General features: G+C 43.7%; 2 protein-coding genes across 3 annotated transcripts in view; both read left to right on the forward strand.

The window, feature by feature from the left end:
* cd9r (CD9 molecule related) overlaps nt 1-7,035 on the forward strand; it is a 12,427-nt gene extending 5,392 nt beyond the window's left edge. Inside the window, exons 8-9 of one of the 2 annotated variants that reach the window (XM_079633449.1) lie at nt 5,775-5,858; nt 6,169-7,035. In XM_079633449.1, the coding sequence (XP_079489575.1) occupies nt 5,775-5,858; nt 6,169-6,246 (162 nt within the window). In that variant the 3' untranslated portion in view covers nt 6,247-7,035. Of the gene's footprint in view, nt 1-5,774; nt 5,859-5,981 lie in introns of both variants that reach the window. The other variant, XM_079633448.1, reaches the window with a different exon arrangement.
* The window catches only part of LOC307006888 (uncharacterized protein), a gene marked incomplete at its 3' end in the record, with an annotated part of 285,408 nt that overhangs the window by 21,358 nt on the left and 240,068 nt on the right, over nt 1-23,982 (forward strand). The gene's annotated exons all lie outside the window — the stretch shown is intronic.

Genomic DNA, 23,982 nt, shown 5'->3' on the forward strand with positions numbered 1-23,982 from the left:
ACCAGCGGACGATAACTATATTAGTGTTCACACCAGCGGACGATAACTATAACGATAACTATATTAGTGTTCACACCAGCGGACGATAACTATAACGATAATTATATTAGTGTTCACACCAGCGGACGATGACTATAACGATAACTATATTAGTGTTCACACCAGCGGACGATAACTATAACGATAACTATATTAGTGTTCACACCAGCGGACGATAACTATAACGATAACTATATTAGTGTTCACACCAGTGGACGATTACTATAACGATAACTATATTAGTGTTCACACCAGCGGACGATAACTATAACGATAACTATATTAGTGTTCACACCAAAAACTATAACCATAGAGATAACTATATTAGTGTTCACACCAAAAACTATAACCATAGAGATAACTATATTAGTGTTCACACCAGCGGACGATAACTATAACGATAACTATATTAGTGTTCACACCAAAAACTATAACCATAGAGATAACTATATTAGTGTCCACACCAGCGGACGATAACTATATTAGTGTTCACACCAAAAACTATAACCATAGAGATAACTATATTAGTGTTCACACCAAAAACTATAACCATAGAGATAACTATATTAGTGTTCACACCAGCGGACGATAACTATATTAGTGTTCACACCAAAAACTATAACCATAGAGATAACTATATTAGTGTTCACACCAGCGGACGATAACTATAACGATAACTATATTAGTGTTCACACCAAAAACTATAACCATAGAGATAACTATATTAGTGTTCACACCAGCGGACGATAACTATAACGATAACTATATTAGTGTTCACACCAAAAACTATAACCATAGAGATAACTATATTAGTATTCACACCAGCGGACGATAACTATATTAGTGTTCACACCAGCGGACGATAACTATATTAGTGTTCACACCAGCGGACGATAACTATAACGATAACTATATTAGTGTTCACACCAGCGGACGATAACTATAACGATAACTATATTAGTGTTCACACCAGCGGACGATAACTATAACGATAACTATATTAGTGTTCAAACCAGCGGACGATAACTATAACGATAACTATATTAGTGTTCACACCAGCGGACGATAACTATAACGATAACTATATTAGTGTTCACACCAGCGGACGATAACTATAACGATAACTATATTAGTGTTCACACCAGCGGACGATAACTATAACGATAACTATATTAGTGTTCACACCAGTGGACGATAACTATAACGATAACTATATTAGTGTTCAAACCAGCGGACGATAACTATAACGATAACTATATTAGTGTTCACACCAGCGGACGATAACTATAACGATAACTATATTAGTGTTCACACCAGCAGACGATAACTATAACGATAACTATATTAGTGTTCACACCAGCGGACGATAACTATAACGATAACTATAACGATAACTATATTAGTGTCCACACCAGTAAACGATAACTATAACGATAACTATATTAGTGTTCACACCAGCGGACGATAACTATAACGATAACTATATTAGTGTTCACACCAGCGGACGATAACTATAACGATAACTATATTAGTGTTCACACCAGCGGACGATAACTATAACGATAACTATATTAGTGTTCACACCAGCGGACGATAACTATAACGATAACTATATTAGTGTTCAAACCAGCGGACGATAACTATAACGATAACTATATTAGTGTTCACACCAGCGGACGATAACTATAACGATAACTATATTAGTGTTCACACCAGCGGACGATAACTATAACGATAACTATATTAGTGTTCAAACCAGCGGACGATAACTATAACGATAACTATATTAGTGTTCACACCAGCGGACGATAACTATATTAGTGTTCACACCAGCGGACGATAACTATAACGATAACTATATTAGTGTTCACACCAGCGGACGATAACTATAACGATAACTATATTAGTGTTCACACCAAAAACTATAACCATAGAGATAACTATATTAGTGTTCACACCAGCGGACGATAACTATAACGATAACTATATTAGTGTTCACACCAGCGGACGATAACTATAACGATAACTATATTAGTGTTCACACCAGCGGACGATAACTATAACGATAACTATATTAGTGTTCACACCAGCGGACGATAACTATAACGATAACTATATTAGTGTTCACACCAGCGGACGATAACTATAACGATAACTATATTAGTGTTCACACCAGCGGACGATAACTATAACGATAACTATATTAGTGTTCACACCAGCGGACGATAACTATAACGATAACTATATTAGTGTTCACACCAGCGGACGATAACTATAACTCTAACTATATTAGAGTTCACACCAGTGGACGATAACTATATTAGTGTTCACACCAGCGGACGATAACTATAACAATGACTATATTAGTGTTCACACCAGCGGACGATAACTATAACAATAACTATATTAGTGTTCACACCAGCGGACGATAACTATAACAATAACTATATTAGTGTTCACACCAGCAGACGATAACTATAACGATAACTATATTAGTGTTCACACCAGTGGACGATAACTATATTAGTGTTCACACCAGTGGACGATAACTATATTAGTGTTCACACCAGCGGACGATAACTATAACGCTAACTATATTAGTGTTCACACCAGCGGACGATAACTATAACCCTAACTATATTAGAGTTCACACCAGTGGACGATAACTATATTAGTGTTCACACCAGCGGACGATAACTATAACAATGACTATATTAGTGTTCACACCAGCGGACGATAACTATAACAATAACTATATTAGTGTTCACACCAGCGGACGATAACTATAACGATAACTATATTAGTGTTCACACCAGTGGACGATAACTATAACGATAACTATATTAGTGTTCACACCAGCGGACGATAACTATAACGATAACTATATTAGTGTTCACACCAGCGGACGATAACTATAACGATAACTATATTAGTGTTCACACCAGCGGACGATAACTATAACGATAACTATATTAGTGTTCACACCAGTGGACTATAACTATATTAGTGTTCACACCAGCGGACGATAACTATAACGATAACTATATTAGTGTTCACACCAGCGGACGATGACTATAACGATAACTATATTAGTGTTCACACCAGCGGACGATAACTATAACGATAACTATATTAGTGGTCACACCAGCAGACGATTACTATAACGATAACTATATTAGTGTTCACACCAGTGGACGATAACTATATTAGTGTTCACACCAGTGGACGATAACTATATTAGTGTTCACACCAGCGGACGATAACTATAACGATAACTATATTAGTGTCCACACCAGCGGACGATAACTATAATGATAACTATATTAGTGTTCACACCAGCGGACGATAACTATAACGATAACTATATTAGTGTTCACACCAGCGGACGATAACTATAACGATGACTATATTAGTGTTCACACCAGCGGACGATAACTATAACAATAACTATATTAGTGTTCACACCAGCGGACGATAACTATAACGATAACTATATTAGTGTTCACACCAGCGGACGATAACTATAACGATAACTATATTAGTGTTCACACCAGCGGACGATAACTATAACGATAACTATAACGATAACTATATTAGTGTTCACACCAGCGGACGATAACTATAACGATAACTATATTAGTGTTCACACCAGCGGACGATAACTATAACGATAACTATAACGATAACTATATTAGTGTTCACACCAGCGGACGATAACTATAACGATAACTATATTAGTGTTCACACCAGCGGACGATAACTATAACGATAACTATATTAGTGTTCACACCAGCGGACGATAACTGTAACAATAACTATATTAGTGTTCACACCAGCGGACGATAACTATATTAGTGTTCACACCAGCGGACGATAACTATAACGATAACTATATTAGTGTTCACACCAGCGGACGATAACTATAACGATAACTATATTAGTGTTCACACCAGCGGATGATGACTATAACGATAACTATATTAGTATTCACACCAGCGGGCGATAACTATAACGATAACTATATTAGTGTTCACACCAGCGGACGATAACTATAACGATAACTATATTAGTGTTCACACCAGCGGACGATAACTATATTAGTGTTCACACCAGTGGACGATAACTATATTAGTGTTCACACCAGCAGACGATTACTATAACGATAACTATATTAGTGTTCACACCAGCGGACGATAACTATATTAGTGTTCACACCAGTGGACGATAACTATATTAGTGTTCACACCAGCGGACGATAACTATAACGATAACTATATTAGTGTTCACACCAGCGGACGATAACTATAACGATAACTATATTAGTGTTCACACCAGCGGACGATAACTATAACGATAACTATATTAGTGTTCACACCAGCGGACGATAACTATAACGATAACTATATTAGTGTTCACACCAGCGGACGATAACTATAACGATAACTATATTAGTGTTCACACCAGCGGACAATAACTATAATAGTGTTCACACCAGCGGACGATAACTATAACAATGACTATATTAGTGTTCACACCAGCGGACGATAACTATAACGATAACTATATTAGTGTTCACACCAGCGGACGATAACTATAATGATAACTATATTAGTGTTCACACCAGCGGACGATAACTATAACGATAACTATAACGATAACTATATTAGTGTTCACACCAGCGGACGATAACTATAACGATAACTATATTAGTGTTCACACCAGCGGACGATAACTATAACGATAACTATATTAGTGTTCACACCAGCGGACGATAACTATAACGATAACTATATTAGTGTTCACACCAGCGGACGATAACTATAACGATAACTATATTAGTGTTCACACCAGCGGACGATAACTATAACGATAACTATATTAGTGTTCACACCAGCGGACGATAACTATAACGATAACTATATTAGTGTTCACACCAGCGGACGATAACTATATTAGTGTTCACACCAGCGGACGATAACTATATTAGTGTTCACACCATTGGACGATAACTATAACGATAATTATATTAGTGTTCACACCAGCGGATGATAACTATAACGATAACTATATTAGTGTTCACACCAGCGGACGATAACTATAACGATAACTATATTAGTGTTCAAACCAGCGGACGATAACTATAACGATAACTATAACGATAACTATATTAGTGTTCACACCAGCGGACGATAACTATAACGATAACTATAACGATAACTATATTAGTGTTCACACCAGCGGACGATAACTATAACGATAACTATAACGATAACTATAACGATAACTATATTAGTGTTCACACCAGCGGACGATAACTATAACGATAACTATAACGATAACTATATTAGTGTTCACACCAGCGGACGATAACTATAACGATAACTATAACGATAACTATATTAGTGTTCAAACCAGCGGACGATAACGATAACTATAACGATAACTATATTAGTGTTCACACCAGCGGACGATAACTATAACGATAACTATATTAGTGTTCACACCAGCGGACGATAACTATAACGATAACTATATTAGTGTTCAAACCAGCGGACGATAACTATAACGATAACTATATTAGTGTTCACACCAGCGGATCATCAATGGTGTGAAGGGGTCTTTACCTTTATTTCTGCATGTGTGATGTTTGAGGAAGAAAGCAGACGCTCATCTTGTGTGTGTGTGTGTGTGTGTGTGTGTGTGTGTGTGTGTGTTTGTGTGTGTGTGTGTGTTAGAGCTGTCCCAGTGAGATCCAGGACATGTTCAAATCGAGCGCACCGATGGTGTTGGGAGGGTTTCTAGGGACGGCAGGAATCATGGTGAGTCCGTCTGAACACACACCGCAGTTTCCATGCGTTCACATCCACACACACTGGGACCGTGTCCAGTACTGCACGCTGATCTGTGTGTGTTTGTCTGCATGTGTTCCCGCTCATCCCCAGATGTTGGCGCTGGTGTGCAGTGTGGTCTTCAGCAGACACATCTCACAGTCTCGCGCAACTTCTGCTGCATACGTGCTGCTCACCAATCAGCCGTCGGTCCTGCTTCATCACGCTCATGTTCCTCACGCCGCGCAGCAGATATAACTGTCTCTCGCCCTCTCTCTCTCGCTCTCTCTTTGTCCGGCAGTTGGTGGCGCTGGTGTGCAGCTCCCTTCTCTATAAAAGTCTGAGTTCGCCCGAGTACTCGACTCCATCCTACTACTGAGAGCCAATCGGACCCTCCACTCGTCTGTGTGATGGAGGGATGAACACTTCCACCCGCCGCGCAGGTCAACAGCCACTGTGTGTGTGTGTGTGTGTGTGTCCAGAATACACACCTGTGTTTAACGTTTTTTTCTAGGTTATGTGAACATTCCATTTGATTATTTTGCAAACATTTAAAAAATGTTAGACGAACATCCAACTAAACTGCTTCAGAAAAACATTCCATGAACAATGTATAGATAATGCGGTAACACTTTACAATAAGGTTCATTAGTTGATGTATTAACTAACATGTATAGATAATGCGGTAACACTTTACAATAAGGTTCATTAGTTAACGTATTAACTAACATGTATAGATAATGCGGTAACACTTTACAATAAGGTTCATTAGTTGATGTATTAACTAACATGTATAGATAATGCGGTAACACTTTACAATAAGGTTCATTAGTTGACGTATTAACTAACATGTATAGATAATGCTTTTGTTCTAACGCTTTGAGAACATTATTAAAGACCAGATAACTTTGGAGGTACGTTCTCGTAATGTTACCGGATGAAGGTTTGTTCATAACCCTGAAGAGAACGTTAGTTACGGTTCTGAGAACATCCCTGTTGGCTTGGCATCATCTCATGCTTATTTACACATTTCACTTTTTATTGCATTACTCTTCATTTTATAAACTTTTCAGTTCTGCATAAACACTGTCTGTTACAATTCCATCCTGAATATTTCATTGTCTTGCTTTGTTGTATACGATTAAAACATTTCAGAAGTTTTCACAAACCCGTCTCAGTTGAGTGTGTTTGATCAGACGTCGATGAGCTTGGATGGTGGTGAGAGGTCAAAGGTTAGGATTCATCAAATCTGTGATCGAGGTCTGAGAAGATCATGCTGTTGTCTGAGAGAGAGAGAGAGAGAGAACGTTCCGGGTTACTTGACTGTAACCCTGTTCCCTGAAAAAGCGGAACGAGATGCTGCGCTGCTTAGCGCATTGGGAACGTCTTTAATCGTGACCTGCTGTGAATATAGTGTGTAAACACGTCGATGGAATCGACCGGAAGTAATATAGCCTCGGTCGGTGACGTCATCGGCGCGCACCAGCGACGCGAGGCTATAATTAGATGAGCCGCAGGTGCATCGTCAGGATATTTTGTCTGAAGAGCAGTCCTGGGACATCATCAGCACGGCAAAGTAGCGCAGCATCTCGTTCCGCTTTTTCAGGGAACAGGGTTACAGTCAAGTAACCCGGAACGTTCCCTTTCGAAAGCTACAATCGATGCTGCGCTGCTTAGCGCATTGGGAACGAGAATACCCACGCCGCCGTGCTTGAAGGTGTCTGGACTCCCTACGGCTGTGTAGGTGTGCTCACAAGAAACGCAGGAAAGCCCTAGACATTAGCTTGCGATGTCGACTCAAGGACGTGAGAGCCCGGAGTGGTATGAACATCCAAACTATAAAATCTTATGAATGTGTGCGGAGAGGACCAGCCTGCCGCATCACAAACAAACTGCAAGGGGGCACCTCTTGCCAAGGCAGCAGAGGAGGCGACCCCTCTGGTGGAGTGAGCCCTTTGACCCGTTGGCGAAGCTTGGCCGCACGCCTCATAGGCAAGAGCAATAGCATCCCTGACCCAATGTGACATGGTCTGTTTAGTGGCGGCAGCACCCCTGTTGCTGCCCCCATAACAAACGAATAGTTGCTCTGACTTACGCCACTGGCTAGTGCGGTGGACGTAGGCCTGAAGAGCACGGACTGGACACAGTCTGTGAGATCTCTCCTGCTCCGGCGTTGTGAACGGTGGAGGGCAGAAGGCCTCTAGAGTGACCGGATGTACAGCCGAGAATGGTACCTTAGGCAGGTAATCAGGATGAGGATGCAAAATCACTTTCACCATTCCTGGGGCAAAGTCTAAAGCAGGATGGTGATATTGACAGAGCCTGCATGTGCCCGATTATTTTTAAAGAGGTTATAGCCATAAGAAAAAACATCTTTATGGTCAGAAGTTTATCAGACGCTGACTCTAGAGGTTAAAAAGGGGGGTCTCAACCAGACCCTCGAGGACTATTGCTAAGTCCCACGAAGGGATCTTTGGTTCTTACGGGAGGCCTCAGTCATCTGGCCCCAATATTGAAGCGAGCGAGCAGAGGATGTCTCCCGAGTGGCACCCCGTCAACCAAGGCGTGGCAAGCCAAAGAGCGACCACATAAACCTTGAGAGTGGCGGGGCATGTACCTGTTGATAATTTTTCCTGCAGGAAATCCAGAACTGAAGCAATCTGGCAGTTGACCGGATCTGCATTATGTACAACACACCACCAACGGTTCAAGCCTCAAAGACCTAAAAACGGACGCAGTCCCCCATTTCTTTCTTGTGACAGCAGATGCGCCTACTTCTGTTTTATGGTAGTGGGAACACACCGTTAAAACGAGGAGGGCAACATATTCCTTTTTACTGTCTTTAGGACACAAAAAGAGATACTCTGCAGTAGCTTCCACGCTGCCAAAGTCTCTTTAAAGGGTACCAAATTTAATACTTCGAATTGGGGGAATGTTAACTGTTCTGTGTCCTGGGCGATAACAGGAAAACAACAGAACCTTCAACATTTCGCTGGAAACCGCTACCCCCTGAATCACCAAAGGTGGCAGGGATGTAACAGTGGTTCCGTGAGGGTGTCCGGTAGGAGCTGATTGATGTATTTTACATGCCCTATCCCGAAGGGGCACACCCCCACAGTCCTGGGACAAAAAAACTCAGGATTTCTGTCTCTGGTATATTATGAGGCTGCTGAGCGCGACAACCCGGTCCCCAGTCCTTACGAGGGGGAACGCAACTCGCCACACTCTGCTTTTGAGCCCTCTCTTTTTTTAAATCAGATCAGCCTGGTACGCCTGCAACACTGCCATAGTGTGCAGAGCAGCACCAGTCTGACCCCCACCAGCGTGGATGTCATTATACACGGCTTGGTGGGGAGTGCTGACTCCTTAAATGACGATGAGCCACAGAGAAGAGATAGCCAGCGAGCGTCTCTTCGGACTGGCGCATCATCGTATGCACATGCCCCCATGATAGTCTAATAAATTGACGTCAAGGGCACAAAGAATAAGGTTTTCCCCATGCACGAGTTAACGTCATGGAGATCCTCAAGGAGGACAGTCTAGCTGTAATCTGGCCACTGCACGAGTCACCACCTCGAGTAACCTCTCACACGCTTTATCATAACGAGAGAAGTGCTCGGAGTCAGTACTCTCAAAGTCCATCATAATATATATATATATTTTTAGATGGCTTTTACAATATTTAATCCCTCAGAATTAAATGTGGCCAAAGAACAGCCAGACAATAAATTATTACAAGCATTTGATATATTGCATTGAATATCTGATTTCTCATCATTCAATTCATCAGCAATAAATACAGCCAAATATCAATCAGACACGGTCTGGATGACAGGCTGTATTTAAATCCTTCATAAGATCAGCCTGGTATGCCTGTAGTGTACAGCGCAGTACCAGCCTGACCCGCTGAAAATGCATGTGATAATGCGATCCCAGGGGAGAGAAAGCTCGCGCGCGTCTCTACAATCTGAGACAGCATCATATAATCGCGTGCCTTTGCACCCGCGATAGTCGAATTGGTCGACGTCGAGGGCACAAAGACACGTCATGTATAAATATATAAATTATATTTACATCTTTATTTATAATCTTTGAGTGTCTTTTTGTTGTGATCAGTGTAGTCTGGCCACTGCACGAACGATCGCCCCGAGCAGTTCTCCTTTTATCATCACGGGAGGAACGCTCGTAGGCGGCAAACTCACGAGATTAACATGTCCTCTGCCCGAGCCGAAGAAGCGCCGAGGCACGCTTCGGTAGTCAGGCAAAAGGACATCGCGATCTGGAGAGAGAGCAAGCGAAAAGGACGCACCCGTCTCTCGCTCCTCAGCCAGATCGACACGCGAGCTCCACAATCGCATTGTGGGTGCCACCCCTTTAACATAAGCAAAGCGAACGCGAAGCACTTTAACTGTGAACATCCCACTGTGCTTGAATTCACCATGCTCAAACGCAAGGGCAGCTGCTCTTTCCCCAAACAAACAAAGCATTAAGCGTGTGTATCCAGTTCTGACATAGGACGAGAACATGGAGGGACACAGCGCTTACTCTGTTGACACATTTCTCTTTCTCTTTTACTTTTTCTAAACTCCTTTTTAGATCGTAGAGAGATGAGAAAGAGAAAATCTGCACACTGTCAGTGATAAACTAATTAACTCCTAACAAAGATCTGTAGTAGATAGAGAGGAGATAGATGCTTGCACACCAAACACAGAGAGATCTCTGAAGACAAAAGACCTGACGATGCACCTGCGGCTCATCTACTTATAGCCTCGTGTCGCGGGGGCGCGGCGATGACGTCACCGACCGAGGCTATATTACTTCCGGTCGATTCCATCGACGTGTTTACACACTATATTCACAGCAGGTCACGATTAAAGACGTTCCTTATGCGCTAAGCAGCGCAGCATCGATTGTAGCTTTTGAAAGGGAACAGCTTTTATTTACTCACTCTTCATATCTCATACACATTCAATGTAATAATTCAAATTTTTACATCCCTAATTCAAACATCATATCCCAACAATATTGAAAGGGAAATAAAATAAATGAAAAATAAATAAAAATGAAATACATATTCTTTAAAAACCTAAGACCAATTGATCATCATGTACAACACATAAAACCTCATTAATACACCAAATGTCACAAAACGCAGGTACATTATTCGTGAGACTATAATATGCAAACTCCGTTCTCAATCTTGCTGCCACCGGACTAACCCTAACCCTATACATCAGACTAACCCTAACCCTAACCCTATACATCAGACTAACCCTAACCCTAACCCTATACATCAGAATCTGCTGCTGCCGACTCCAGGCCCTTATGCTCTCTTGTTTTCCATATGGCCATGCTGTCCCTATTAGATAATTCAATAAACATACTCTTCTTCTTAATAAAAAACTATATTTCAAACCTCCTATAAATAGTTTGTCCGAAAATTCTTCTGCAAACCCCTGAAACCAAGTTGCAAGTAATTCAAACAAATGATTTGATCTATTACATTTTAGCAACAGATGCTCTAAATCTTCTAAGCCTGCACTGCCCCCCCACTGCTGGGTTCAGGTGCGCCACATGCCTGCCCGTAGCCATCGCCCCGGGTAAGATCCTCCACTGCCGATCACCAGTCCGCTGCTCTACTGGGAGTTCGTACTGGGTCCTCCACCTCTCCTACAAGGACGTCTGGTCCCAACACCCCAGGCCATCTGGAAGCTGTCTGTCTCCTCAGCGACTCCTGATGGATCTGCTTCACTGCGGTGTGGTGAAGTGCCTTCTCTGAAGCACAGTCCAGATACTCCAGTTGAGGTGTCCGGACATTCAAGGTTGAATCCGCAACTTCCCCTTCATCCTCATCACACCTTAGTGACGAAATGCTGATCCTTGGACAAACGTTCATGTCACTCTGGTTTGACATCTGTCCTGTTGATATACTTTCTCCAAGTTCTTTTCACTGCCAGAGAAATTTCCTCTACCAGTTTTGAAGCAAGTCTCTGTGATCGTAAACCAGTCAGTTCCTTAATTGTTTCCGCAGATATCCATCCATCTTTATCCATTAGATGACCCAGCTTCACGATGCCATTCCTGAGCAGACGCTCACACACTCACTGAGGACAAAAGTCTTGTCTGGATCATGTTGTTAAAAAGCAGTGGTTCCTCAGGAGCCCAGTGAACAGAACTGCTCCCATCTCTGTCCAGCTTTAAAACATTCCTCCACATGTGAAACATTGTCCGATAAAAGGGTGTAATTTCAGACAAATTCATATCTTCCAGTCTCATTAGAAACATCCATAATAAGTCTTTTTGATAAAGGAATCTTTTTGCTGCTTGTAATCTGAACGCGTAGATACGACTCTTAACATCCACCCAGCCATGTCCTCCCTCGCAAACTGGCAGAAAGATCACTGACGCTCGGACCCAGTGCTCGCCACTCCAGAAAATATTGACCAACTTCCTCTGAGTTCCACATATAACGTCCTCAGGTGGATCCATGACTACACACCTGTGCCACAGTGTAGAAGCTGCCCGGTTACTGGCGACCAGAACTCTCCTTCTATAACCCAACTGTGGTAACAGCCATTCCCACTTATGGCGCTTTTCCACTGCATGGTACGGTACGGTTCGGTACGGCATGGCACGCTTTGGCGCTTTTCCACTGCATGGTACGGTACGGCTCGGTTCGGTACGGCTCACTTATGGCGCATTTCCACTGCATGGTACGGTACGGCTCGGTTCGGTACGGCTCACTTATGGCGCATTTCCACTGCATGGTACGGTACGGCACGGCTCGCTTCGGCTCGCTTTAAATGGTACCACCTCTGTTGAGGTTCCAAGCGTACCGTACCGATACTAAATGTGACGTGAAAACACTGCAGATCACTGATTGGTCAGACAAAATCGTCACTTCAGCGTCATTGTATATTTGCTACACGAGACACTAAACCCGCTATATTTAAATAGCCAGACAACAGCAAACGCGGTAGCACCTGTTTTTAGAGTTTTTACTTGACAAAAAAAGTAAAAAAAAAATCAAACAAGAAATGGCTGAATCGTGGTCAGTGGACGAGGTGCAGACGTTCCTCTCGTTGGTTGCCGAGGAGCGGAAGTAGCACAGCTCTTAGCCGCACACGGCTACCACCGGACATACAACTTAACGATCAGTCCCACCCACTTTGAAGCGGTACTAACTGCAGTGGAAAAGCAACCGAGCTAAAGCGAACCGAACCGTGCCGTACCGAGTTGAGTCGTACCACGCAGTGGAAAAGCAAAGCGAGCCGAACCGCTCCGCGCCGTGTTGAACCGTCCCGAACCGAACCGAGCCGTACCATGCAGTGGAAAAGCGCCATTAGACAACCGGGCAGACACCTTATCCGGCATACCCTCCCAGTTCTTCATTGGTATTGTGTATTGCCCATAAAAACACCCAAAACCTTTAACCCTACCCTTCCCCATCTCAAGCCACCTGGAAGTTGTGGATGTCCTACCTCGTCCCACTGGCCCATATAACCCTCACTTTTCTCCCAATTTACTTTGGCCGTGGACGCTTTTTCATAAAGCTTAATGTTCTTATTTAAACTTCTAATATCCTCTTGCCTCGTGATAAACACCGTAATATCATCTGCATAAGCGGACAAAACCAATTATGCACTTTCACTTCCATGTTGAAATAACACACCTTGTAAATCTTCTTTAGTCTATGTAAGAGAGCTTCAATCATTCGGCTATAGCTGCCCAGACAGTGGACAGCCTTGTCTGACCCCTCTTCCAAGAGGTACTGGACCCCCACCAGCCTTCACCATGATGAACACATTGGAGAACAATAATTTTACATATGATAAAGTTTCACCAAAACCAAAATGTTTTAAAACATTAAAAAGATACCCATGATCCACCCTGTCAAATGCCTTTTCTTGGTCTAATGATGAAATTCCAAGATCACTATTATTAAGGTGGCTAAAGTCAACTAAATCTCGTAACACAAAACTATTATCTATAATTGACCTATCTGGGACACAACACGTTTGATCTTTATCAATCAAAAACTCTAAACAATACTTCATTCTATTAGCCAGACATGTTGACAGTATCTTATAATCCAGACACAGTAAGGACACTGGTCTCCAATTTTTCAATAAACATAAATCCCCTTTTTTTGGTAACAATGAGAGAACTGCACGTCGACAACTTAACGGGAGGGATTTTTCCTTAAAACAATTTAAAAATACTTCATACAAATCCAGTCCAATTACATTCCAAAATTGCTTATAAAATTCAACGGGCAATCCGTCTATTCCGGGAGACCGACCTGAAGACAACCGCTGCATGGCCTCTGTGAGTTCCTCAAGAGTCATTTCATTGTCCAGCGATTTTTTATGTCCATCCGGCAACTTTGGTAAATCATGCAGTAATTCCTCAGTACTTTTAGAGTCACATGATTCTTTACTATATCATGACGCATAAAAATTCACTGCCATTTTCCTGATTTCCACCGGATCAGAGGTTACAGTTCCATTTGCTCAACGGAGATCATACATCTGTTTCTGTTGAACATTTCTCTTTTCCAGGTTAAAAACATAAGAACTAGGAGCATCCATATCCTGGAGCAAAACCCTGCTCTATCGGTGCTCCCGTAGTCCGTTCCTGTAAAAAAAGATCCAAGTTCCATTCTCTTCTTTTCCAAACAGTCTTTCTGCACAGTTCCAGGATTGTCCATAAGTTCTGTTTCTAACTGCACAATGTCTCTTTCCAGTCTTTATACTGTTACTTTAATGTGAGATGAAGAATGCAAGGTATAGTTCTGACAAAAAACTCTTATTCAGGCTTTTCCCACTTCCCACCACTGGCTAATATTCTCAAAAAAACTCTTTTTAATTTTCCACTCATTCCAAAACATTGTAAATCTTTCACAAAACAAAACATCTTGTAAAAGTTTAACATTAAAATGCCAATAATATGTACGTCTCGACAGTTCTTTCATGTTAAGATCTAAACCAACCGTATGATGATCTGAAAAGGCATTTGGTGAATGAAAAACATTCATTATTCTGTTGTTCCATATTTTTCCCAGATAAAACCGGTCCAATCTAGCCCCACATACAATATTGTCAGTCACTTTAACCCACGTGTACTGTCTTTCCCTTCCATTCCTGACTCTCCATGCATCTACCAAACCTCTTTTCCCATTATTTTAGATAGGACTACACTAGATTGATTGTGAGGTTCTTCACCATTTCTATCAACAGTGAAATCTGTTGTACAGTTCCAGTCTCCCCCTACAATAATACACACACCAGTTCCAGTCTCCCCCTACAATAATACACACACCATCATCAAGTTTTGTAAGAGATTCATTCAGTTTCATAAAAAACCTCACCCTCTCTGACCCATTGTTCGGGACATATACATTAACAAAAGCAAACAAAAAACCTCCAAACTCTATTTGTGTTATTACATTTTACATTTACATTTTATTATAAGCCTGCCCTTTTCAATTTCATCAACATTTAAAATATTGACATTCATGCTCTTTGAAAATAAAATGGCAACCCCAGCACTATTATTTGACCCATGACTTAAAACGAGTTTTCCACCCCACCACATACCCCATTCTGTTTCATTATTATTATTCAATTCAATTCAAGTTTATTTGTATAGCGCTTTTCACAATACATATTGTTTCAAAGCAGCTTTACAGAAAATGCATTTCAAAAATATACACACAAAATACAGTTAGTTAATCATAAAATTTAGGGCATAACATATCGCCGGCGTTGGGTCGTCTCTTCACAGGCGTCGAGTCGTCTCATCACAGGCGTTGAGTCGTCTCATCACAGGCGTTGGGTCGTCTCATCACAGGCGTTGGGTCGTCTCTTCACAGGCGTTGGGTCGTCTCTTCACAGGCGTTGGGTCGTCTCATCACAGGCGTTGGGTCGTCTCTTCACAGGCGTTGGGTCGTCTCTTCACAGGCGTTGGGTCGTCTCATCACAGGCGTCGAGTCGTCTCATCACAGGCGTTGAGTCGTCTCATCACAGGCGTTGGGGCATCTGAAGTCTCCATGAGAGGCTGGATACATAACTGGAGCTGACGAACTCTATTTGAGTTATAGGGACAGGCGTCCCGAGATAACAACAAAAAAGGCAGATGGGAAATAATTAGCGTAGCTGCTGTTCATAATATGAATGCATTTGATCTGATTTAACTGTAGTATAAAAGGTATGAGATGCATCATGTGAATGCTTGGCTAAAGAGATGCGTCTTTAATCTAGTTTTAAACTATTTTAAATTATCAGTGTGCGTTTCCTGTAAAAAGGCAACATTAATCTGTTTAATTTTCAAAAATTCTGAGACCATTGCCAATTTCTTCCTGTCTCTACCCCCATTTATATTTCAGGAGCCAACCCCAGACACTCTGGGGTTGATTTATATTTCTGGAGCCACCCCCAGACACTTCTAAAAGGGACAGAAAAAGAAACCAAAGTAAGAGAGACACCCTGCGCAACTTAATCATTGCTTTAATAGTTTGAAGCACGAGATTTACCCTGACGTAATTTCGTTAAGATTTTCTTCAAACGAAATCTCTTCTTCTTACTTAGTTCATCAAGGCTTACTGTTCTCTGTAGCACAATAACCGAAGCAATACACCTATCCACATCTGGGAAGAAATCACTTCAACTATTTTACCAAAAGTTACATCCAAGAAATCGTTTATTTCCTGCAATGTATACACATCTCCCACAACTTGGGAACCAAAGTCAGAGATCTCCGAACAGGCCCCGTCCTCCAACATCTCATGGTCCTCGTTCCTCATCTCACAGCCCTGTGATGTTCCAGGCTGTGGCTCAACTTCACTTCCAGCAACCGCACGAATCACGCTTTCTACACCTCCTCCACTCACTCCTGCTGTCACTGTCACTTCATCAGCCCTCCTCATCCCCTCAGTGTCCCTGCTGGTGTTCACATTACCAGTAGGCTCCTCACTGGGCTCCTCAGTGTCCCTGCTGGTGTTCACATTACCAGTAGGCTCCTCACTGGGCTCCTCAGTGTCCCTGCTGGTGTTCACATTACCAGTAGGCTCCTCACTGGGCTCCTCAGTGTCCCTGCTGGTGTTCACATTACCAGTAGGCTCCTCACTGGGCTCCTCAGTGTCCCTGCTGGTGTTCACATTACCAGTAGGCTCCTCACTAGGCTCCTCAGTGTCCCTGCTGGTGTTCACATTACCAGTAGGCTCCTCACTGGGCTCCTCAGTGTCCCTGCTGGTGTTCACATTACCAGTAGGCTCCTCACTGGGCTCCTCAGTGTCCCTGCTGGTGTTCACATTACCAGTAGGCTCCTCACTAGGCTCCTCAGTGTCCCTGCTGGTGTTCACATTACCAGTAGGCTCCTCACTGGGCTCCTCAGTGTCCCTGCTGGTGTTCACATTACCAGTAGGCTCCTCACTAGGCTCCTCACTAGGCTCCTCAGTGTCGCTGCTGGTGTTCACATTACCAGTAGGCTCCTCACTAGGCTCCTCACTAGGCTCCTCACTAGGCTCATCACTAGGCTCCTCACTAGGCTCCTCAGTGTCGCTGCTGGTGTTCACATTACCAGTAGGCTCATCACTAGGCTCCTCACTAGGCTCCTCACTAGGCTCCTCACTGGGCTCCTCAGTGTCGCTGCTGGTGTTCACATTACCAGTAGGCTCCTCACTGGGCTCCTCAGTGTCCCTGCCTGTGTTCACATTACCAGTAGGCTCCTCACTGGGCTCCTCAGTGTCCCTGCTGGTGTTCACATTACCAGTAGGCTCCTCACTGGGCTCCTCAGTGTCCCTGCTGGTGTTCACATTACCAGTAGGCTCCTCACTGGGCTCCTCAGTGTCCCTGCTGGTGTTCACATTACCAGTAGGCTCCTCACTGGGCTCCTCAGTGTCCCTGCTGGTGTTCACATTACCAGTAGGCTCCTCACTGGGCTCCTCAGTGTCCCTGCTGGTGTTCACATTACCAGTAGGCTCCTCACTGGGCTCCTCAGTGTCCCTGCTGGTGTTCACATTACCAGTAGGCTCCTCACTGGGCTCCTCAGTGTCCCTGCTGGTGTTCACATTACCAGTAGGCTCCTCACTGGGCTCCTCAGTGTCCCTGCTGGTGTTCACATTACCAGTAGGCTCCTCACTGGGCTCCTCAGTGTCCCTGCTGGTGTTCACATTACCAGTAGGCTCCTCACTGGGCTCCTCAGTGTCCCTGCTGGTGTTCACATTACCAGTAGGCTCCTCACTGGGCTCCTCAGTGTCCCTGCTGGTGTTCACATTACCAGTAGGCTCCTCACTGGGCTCCTCAGTGTCCCTGCCTGTGTTCACATTACCAGTAGGCTCCTCACTGGGCTCCTCAGTGTCCCTGCCTGTGTTCACATTACCAGTAGGCTCCTCACTGGGCTCCTCAGTGTCCCTGCTGGTGTTCACATTACCAGTAGGCTCCTCACTGGGCTCCTCAGTGTCCCTGCTGGTGTTCACATTACCAGTAGGCTCCTCACTGGGCTCCTCAGTGTCCCTGCTGGTGTTCACATTACCAGTAGGCTCCTCACTGGGCTCCTCAGTGTCCCTGCTGGTGTTCACATTACCAGTAGGCTCCTCACTGGGCTCCTCAGTGTCCCTGCTGGTGTTCACATTACCAGTAGGCTCCTCACTGGGCTCCTCAGTGTCTCTGCCTGTGTTCACATTACCAGTAGGCTCCTCACTGGGCTCCTCAGTGTCCCTGCTGGTGTTCGCATTACCAGTAGGCTCCTCACTGGCCTCTTATTGTCAAGCACAGCAACGCCACTATCCTGTACTTCACCCACAGTCTGAGGTTGTGTTCCTCGATCTACTTCACGATCTCCATCATCCACATTCTGAGCCTTGTGTGGACATGCAACCCTCTTATGCACAATGTCTCCACATTCAAAGCATTTATTATTCCCGGTGCTCGCATACACCAAATACGATTCTGAATGATAACACGTGCTTCAAGGCCTCATTTCTGCAACCAAGAGAAATCATTTTAACTGGACTAGCAAACTTTACGTAACTCGCAAGAGCTCGTTCAATTTCACTATTCTTAATGAATGGCGGCAATTCAATAAATCCAATAAATGAATATCCTTACTTATCCGTCATAACTTTCAAGTGAAAGAAATAATATAAAGGAAAATAGAAAAAAAACGCCAGATTGAAGGACTCCAATTATCCTCAACACATCACATAAACTTCAAACTGACATGTGTGTGTGTGTGTGTGTGTGTGTGTGTGTGTGTGTGTGTGTGTGTGTGTGTGTGTGTGTGTGTGTGTGTGTGTGTGTTTGTGTGCAGTACACGAGTACGGCCACTAGAGAGCAGCAGCTCTGTTACATTCTCAGTCAGTGATGTCTCTTTATTTTGGTCACAAGTAACATACTATACACTACACACTTAGACTATGCACTCAATGCTGTGTACTGAGCCACAGTGTATGAGGTTTAGTAGGTTATGTCCTCTGATAGCACTTCCTCTTTGACTATGTAATTAAAACTGTGACAGTCGAGCACACCTCTTTTCCCCGGTTAATTAACCCATAAGAACCCGGAACAATTTCCCCTTATAGGAAAATTATGGGGGATATAAAACAGACCAAATGGACCACTTAAAACATGTTTCTGCAGTTGTTTTTGAAATACAACCCCTCCTTGTCAAAGATTTGTAATGTCACATTGGGCTTTTATTTCTCATAAATAGATTTAGTCTTCTTTGTCCTTAAATGGCTGTAATTCAAGAATGCTTTGGAATATAGATGTAAGATTGTCTTGTTTTATAGAAGACATTTGGCAGATTTTTGTAGAAGTTAAATAAATTAAGAAAGTTAAAAAGAAAAAAAGTTATAGAAGTTTGAGTTTATGAAAATGTACAATATTAAACATTTTATTATTCATATTTTATATAAAATATATATTTTCAAAACCTGGTGGACTCTAAAAATGCAACAAATTCAAAGGCAAAAATCTGAACAAGTTGTGTTTCAAATGTTAGATTGATATCTCTTGAAATGAGCGTTCGGTGAGATGTAGTTTGGGCGCAGTACCACACTTCTCCACTAGTGGACATCACTGCCCATATAAGGGCGCCTCCATCTCCATATGTGGTTTGAGTCTGAACCATCATTTTTACAATTTTCATACAATTTATGAAGTACACATCCTATTCAGAAGTAGTGTTGGAAGTTTGGCAGATTTTGAAATGAACTCAACCTCTAAGAAACACAGAAGATCACGTATAATAATAATAATAATAATAATAATGATAATAATTAATTACATTTATATAGCGCCTTTCTGGACACTCAAAGCGCTTTACATAGAAGGGGGGAATCTCCTCAACCACCACCAATGTGCAGCATCCACCTGGTGATGCGACGGCAGCCATATTACGCCAGAACGCCCACCACACACCAGCTTACTGGTGGAGAGGAGACAGTGATGAAGCCAATCAGTGTATGGGGATGATGAGGAGGCCATGATGGACAGAGGCCACTGGGCAAATTTGGCCAGGATGCCGGGGTTACACCCCTACTCTTTCGAAGGACATCCTGGGATTTTTAATGACCACAGAGAGTCAGGACCTCGGTTTAACGTCTCATCCAAAGGACGGCGCTCTTTGTCAGTATAGTGTCCCCGTCACTACACTGGGGCGTTAGGACCCGCACAGACCACAGGGTGAGCGCCCCCTGCTGGCCTCACTAACACCTCTACCAGCAGCAACCTGGTGTTCTCAGGAGGTCTCCCATCCAGGTACTAACCAGCTCAGCCCCGCTCAGCTTCAGTGGGACACCAGTCTCGGGGTACAGGGTGATATGGCTGCTGGCTGTATGTGCATTATAGCTCGCTGCCACATCACTAATGCTGAATCTATTAATATTATTTTCTTTATTCAAAACATTTTCAGATCTTTTTTTCTAAAAGAGTTGAATGGATGCTATCTTTTGAACTCTTGGCGTGAAAACAAACTGAGGTTTCTACCATTCTTTCATGATTTTTAATGTTCTTCACTATTTCAAAATAAAGGTCTGAACTCGCCTTAGGAGTATGAACATATTTGTTGCAAATTGATAAATTACGGCTCCTCTGTAATTTATTTTGAAAATCAGTCACCAAATATGTAAACTAGAGATTGTAAGCTTTCAAATTATATATAGTTTGTCAAGATTAGTTTAGGTTTAGTATACAATATTACTGTTTTAAATATGTAATGGCTGTGGGCCCTTACATTGTCCTTAAAACAATTGTCCTTAAAAACAATGTTATTAATTTGGCTTTTTTTTTTTTTTACATTTGTTAAAATATGCTTTGAAATGAGCAGCAGAACATATATAACCCTAAAATAATTGAATCAGCTAAAGTATTTGAGCAGCTCATTACCATTTTTCTTAATGTGACATACGTCACATCAAAATTCCACCTACTGTTTTAAGGTTAAAAGCCCTATGTGACATATGTCACCACAATATTTTCATAACTTGTATTATATCAATTTGTACAAGAAAGGTATTAAAATCAGGTCAAGTGTAATCTAGGATATGTTATTAAAACATTAGAATTGTTGTATGGGTTGAAACATACCTTTAGTAACAAAAACAAGCGTTTTTAAAAATTGCTGACACTGCAACAAGTGCAGACCAGACAGGCCACCATTTTGGAAATGTTGCCATGGCAACAAAAATGCACACATTGTCACATGACTGAACCTGGGTGTTCTTTAAATGTCACTTAGGGACTTCCTGGGTTGAAAGTGAGGGATAATGCTTTGAAAATACCTTTCCAGATAATCACCAGTGTTTGTGACGCCCGCGTCACAGTGGGTTCTTATGGGTTAAGTGAATTATCCGGGTATTTGTATAAGTGCACCTTTTCTTGTTGGGATTTTCAGTCTGAACACACTAATCACACTATTTATACTACAAACCAGCAAATAATGCATAACTACGTGCATTGGGACTTACCTTGTATGAAGGTTTCAGACCATAAGCTCATGGCGAATGCTCTACAACAAACAAACTTCAGACGAAGCAAACATTTAATCACTCAAACTGAATTGCCATGGTTTAGTTTAAAAGATTAGTTCCAACAGAAATAGACACTATTTAATTGGTTCCACGAAATGCCAAACCACACACACAGGATTTTGGGATATAGTAGGCAAATCTTTTTCTTCTTCTTGATGTTTCAATGCTCTATTCCCAAGTATCTCCAACAACAATAACTATAACAATAACGTTTCAATAATCGCTCTAACTCTAATAGTGAAACACCACAACTACAAGGACACGGAGGAATGATATCACTGGAATCACTTTCAGACTGATTTATTTTGCAGCTGATGAACCATAAAAACATATAAAGCCAATCAGAATGAATCCTGCTGTAAAGAGATCAAGCTTTTAAAGCAGCAGATGACAGGATGTTTTTCAACATGTTTAGAATAAACAGAACACTGGTGTGGTTATTTAGTTATCATTAAAGTTATTACAGTTATCGATTACTGATAGGACACTAATATAGTTAGATCCAGCCATGCTTGGTGTCTGGGATGGCTCAATCTCAGGGTCAGGCCCTTGGACAACACCCCATCTGTAGCAATCAGGAGTGGACCTGGGCACGGTCTCCAAAGTGGTCATGGATGCCTTCAGCTCGGCAGCCCAGTGTTCGGGCCCTTGAAGGACCGGGAACTGCACTGACACAGTAACTGCCTGGATATATGCCAGTTTTCCTGGCACTGAGAGCCTTCTTGCCAGATGTGAAGGGGCACCACATGACATTGGTAGCCTATATAAACCATATAAAGGGGCCCGCTGTACACAGCACAACCTGTGCTCTGTGAAGGCAGGCAGACTAACCCATGGGGACAATCAGTGGATCTCTCAGTGGAGACAGAGGGGAGTGTCTCAGAGAGGATACACATATATATACATACTCCACTCCAGGAGCTGTCCTATCTCCAGGAGAATGGAGACTCCACCGCTAGATGGTTCAGATGATTTGGACTTCCCAACGGATAGGGAAGGACAGACGGTTGGTCCTTCTAGTGGACCTGCTCTGGCGGAACCAAGCTTGGCTCCCAGAGCTGGAACAGCTGTTGTCAGCAGCACCTTGGCCAATCCCTCTCGTCCCATCATACCCTTGGCCCGCCAATCCCTCTCGGCCCATCATACCCTTGGCCCGCCAATCCCTCTCGTCCCATCATACCCTTGGCCCGCCAATCCCTCCCGGCCCAGCATATCCCGGTGGCCCGCCAATCCCTCTCGTCCCATCATACCCTTGGCCCGCCAATCCCTCTCGGCCCATCATACCCTTGGCCCGCCAATCCCTCTCGGCCCATCATACCCCGGTGGCCCGCCAATCCCTCTCGGCCCATCATACCCTTGGCCCGCCAATCCCTCTCGGCCCATCATACCCTTGGCCCGCCAATCCCTCCCGGCCCACCATACCCTTGGCCCGCCAATCCCTCTCGTCCCATCATACCCCGGTGGCCTGCCAATCCCTCTCGTTCCATCATACCCTTGGCCCGCCAATCCCTCCCGGCCCACCATACCCTTGGCCCGCCAATCTCTCCCGGCCCACCATACCCTTGGCCCGCCAATCTCTCCCGGCCCACCATACCCTTGGCCCGCCAATCCCTCCCGGCCCACCATACCCTTGGCCCGCCAATCCCTCTCGTCCCATCATACCCCGGTGGCCCGCCAATCCCTCCCGGCCCAGCATACCCTTGGCCCGCCAATCCCTCTCGGCCCACCATACCCTTGGCCCGCCAATCCCTCCCGGCCCACCATACCCTTGGCCCGCCAATCCCTCTCGGCCCAGCATACCCTTGGCCCGCCAATCCCTCTCGGCCCACCATACCCTTGGCCCGCCAATCTCTCCCGGCCCACCATACCCTTGGCCCGCCAATCCCTCCCGGCCCACCATACCCTTGGCCCGCCAATCCCTCTCGTCCCATCATACCCCGGTGGCCCGCCAATCCCTCCCGGCCCAGCATACCCTTGGCCCGCCAATCCCTCTCGGCCCACCATACCCTTGGCCCGCCAATCCCTCCCGGCCCACCATACCCTTGGCCCGCCAATCCCTCTCGGCCCAGCATACCCTTGGCC

The sequence above is a fragment of the Phoxinus phoxinus genome (assembly GCF_949152265.1).
Source record: "Phoxinus phoxinus genome assembly, chromosome: 1".
NCBI classification, from domain to species: Eukaryota; Metazoa; Chordata; class Actinopteri; order Cypriniformes; family Leuciscidae; genus Phoxinus; species Phoxinus phoxinus.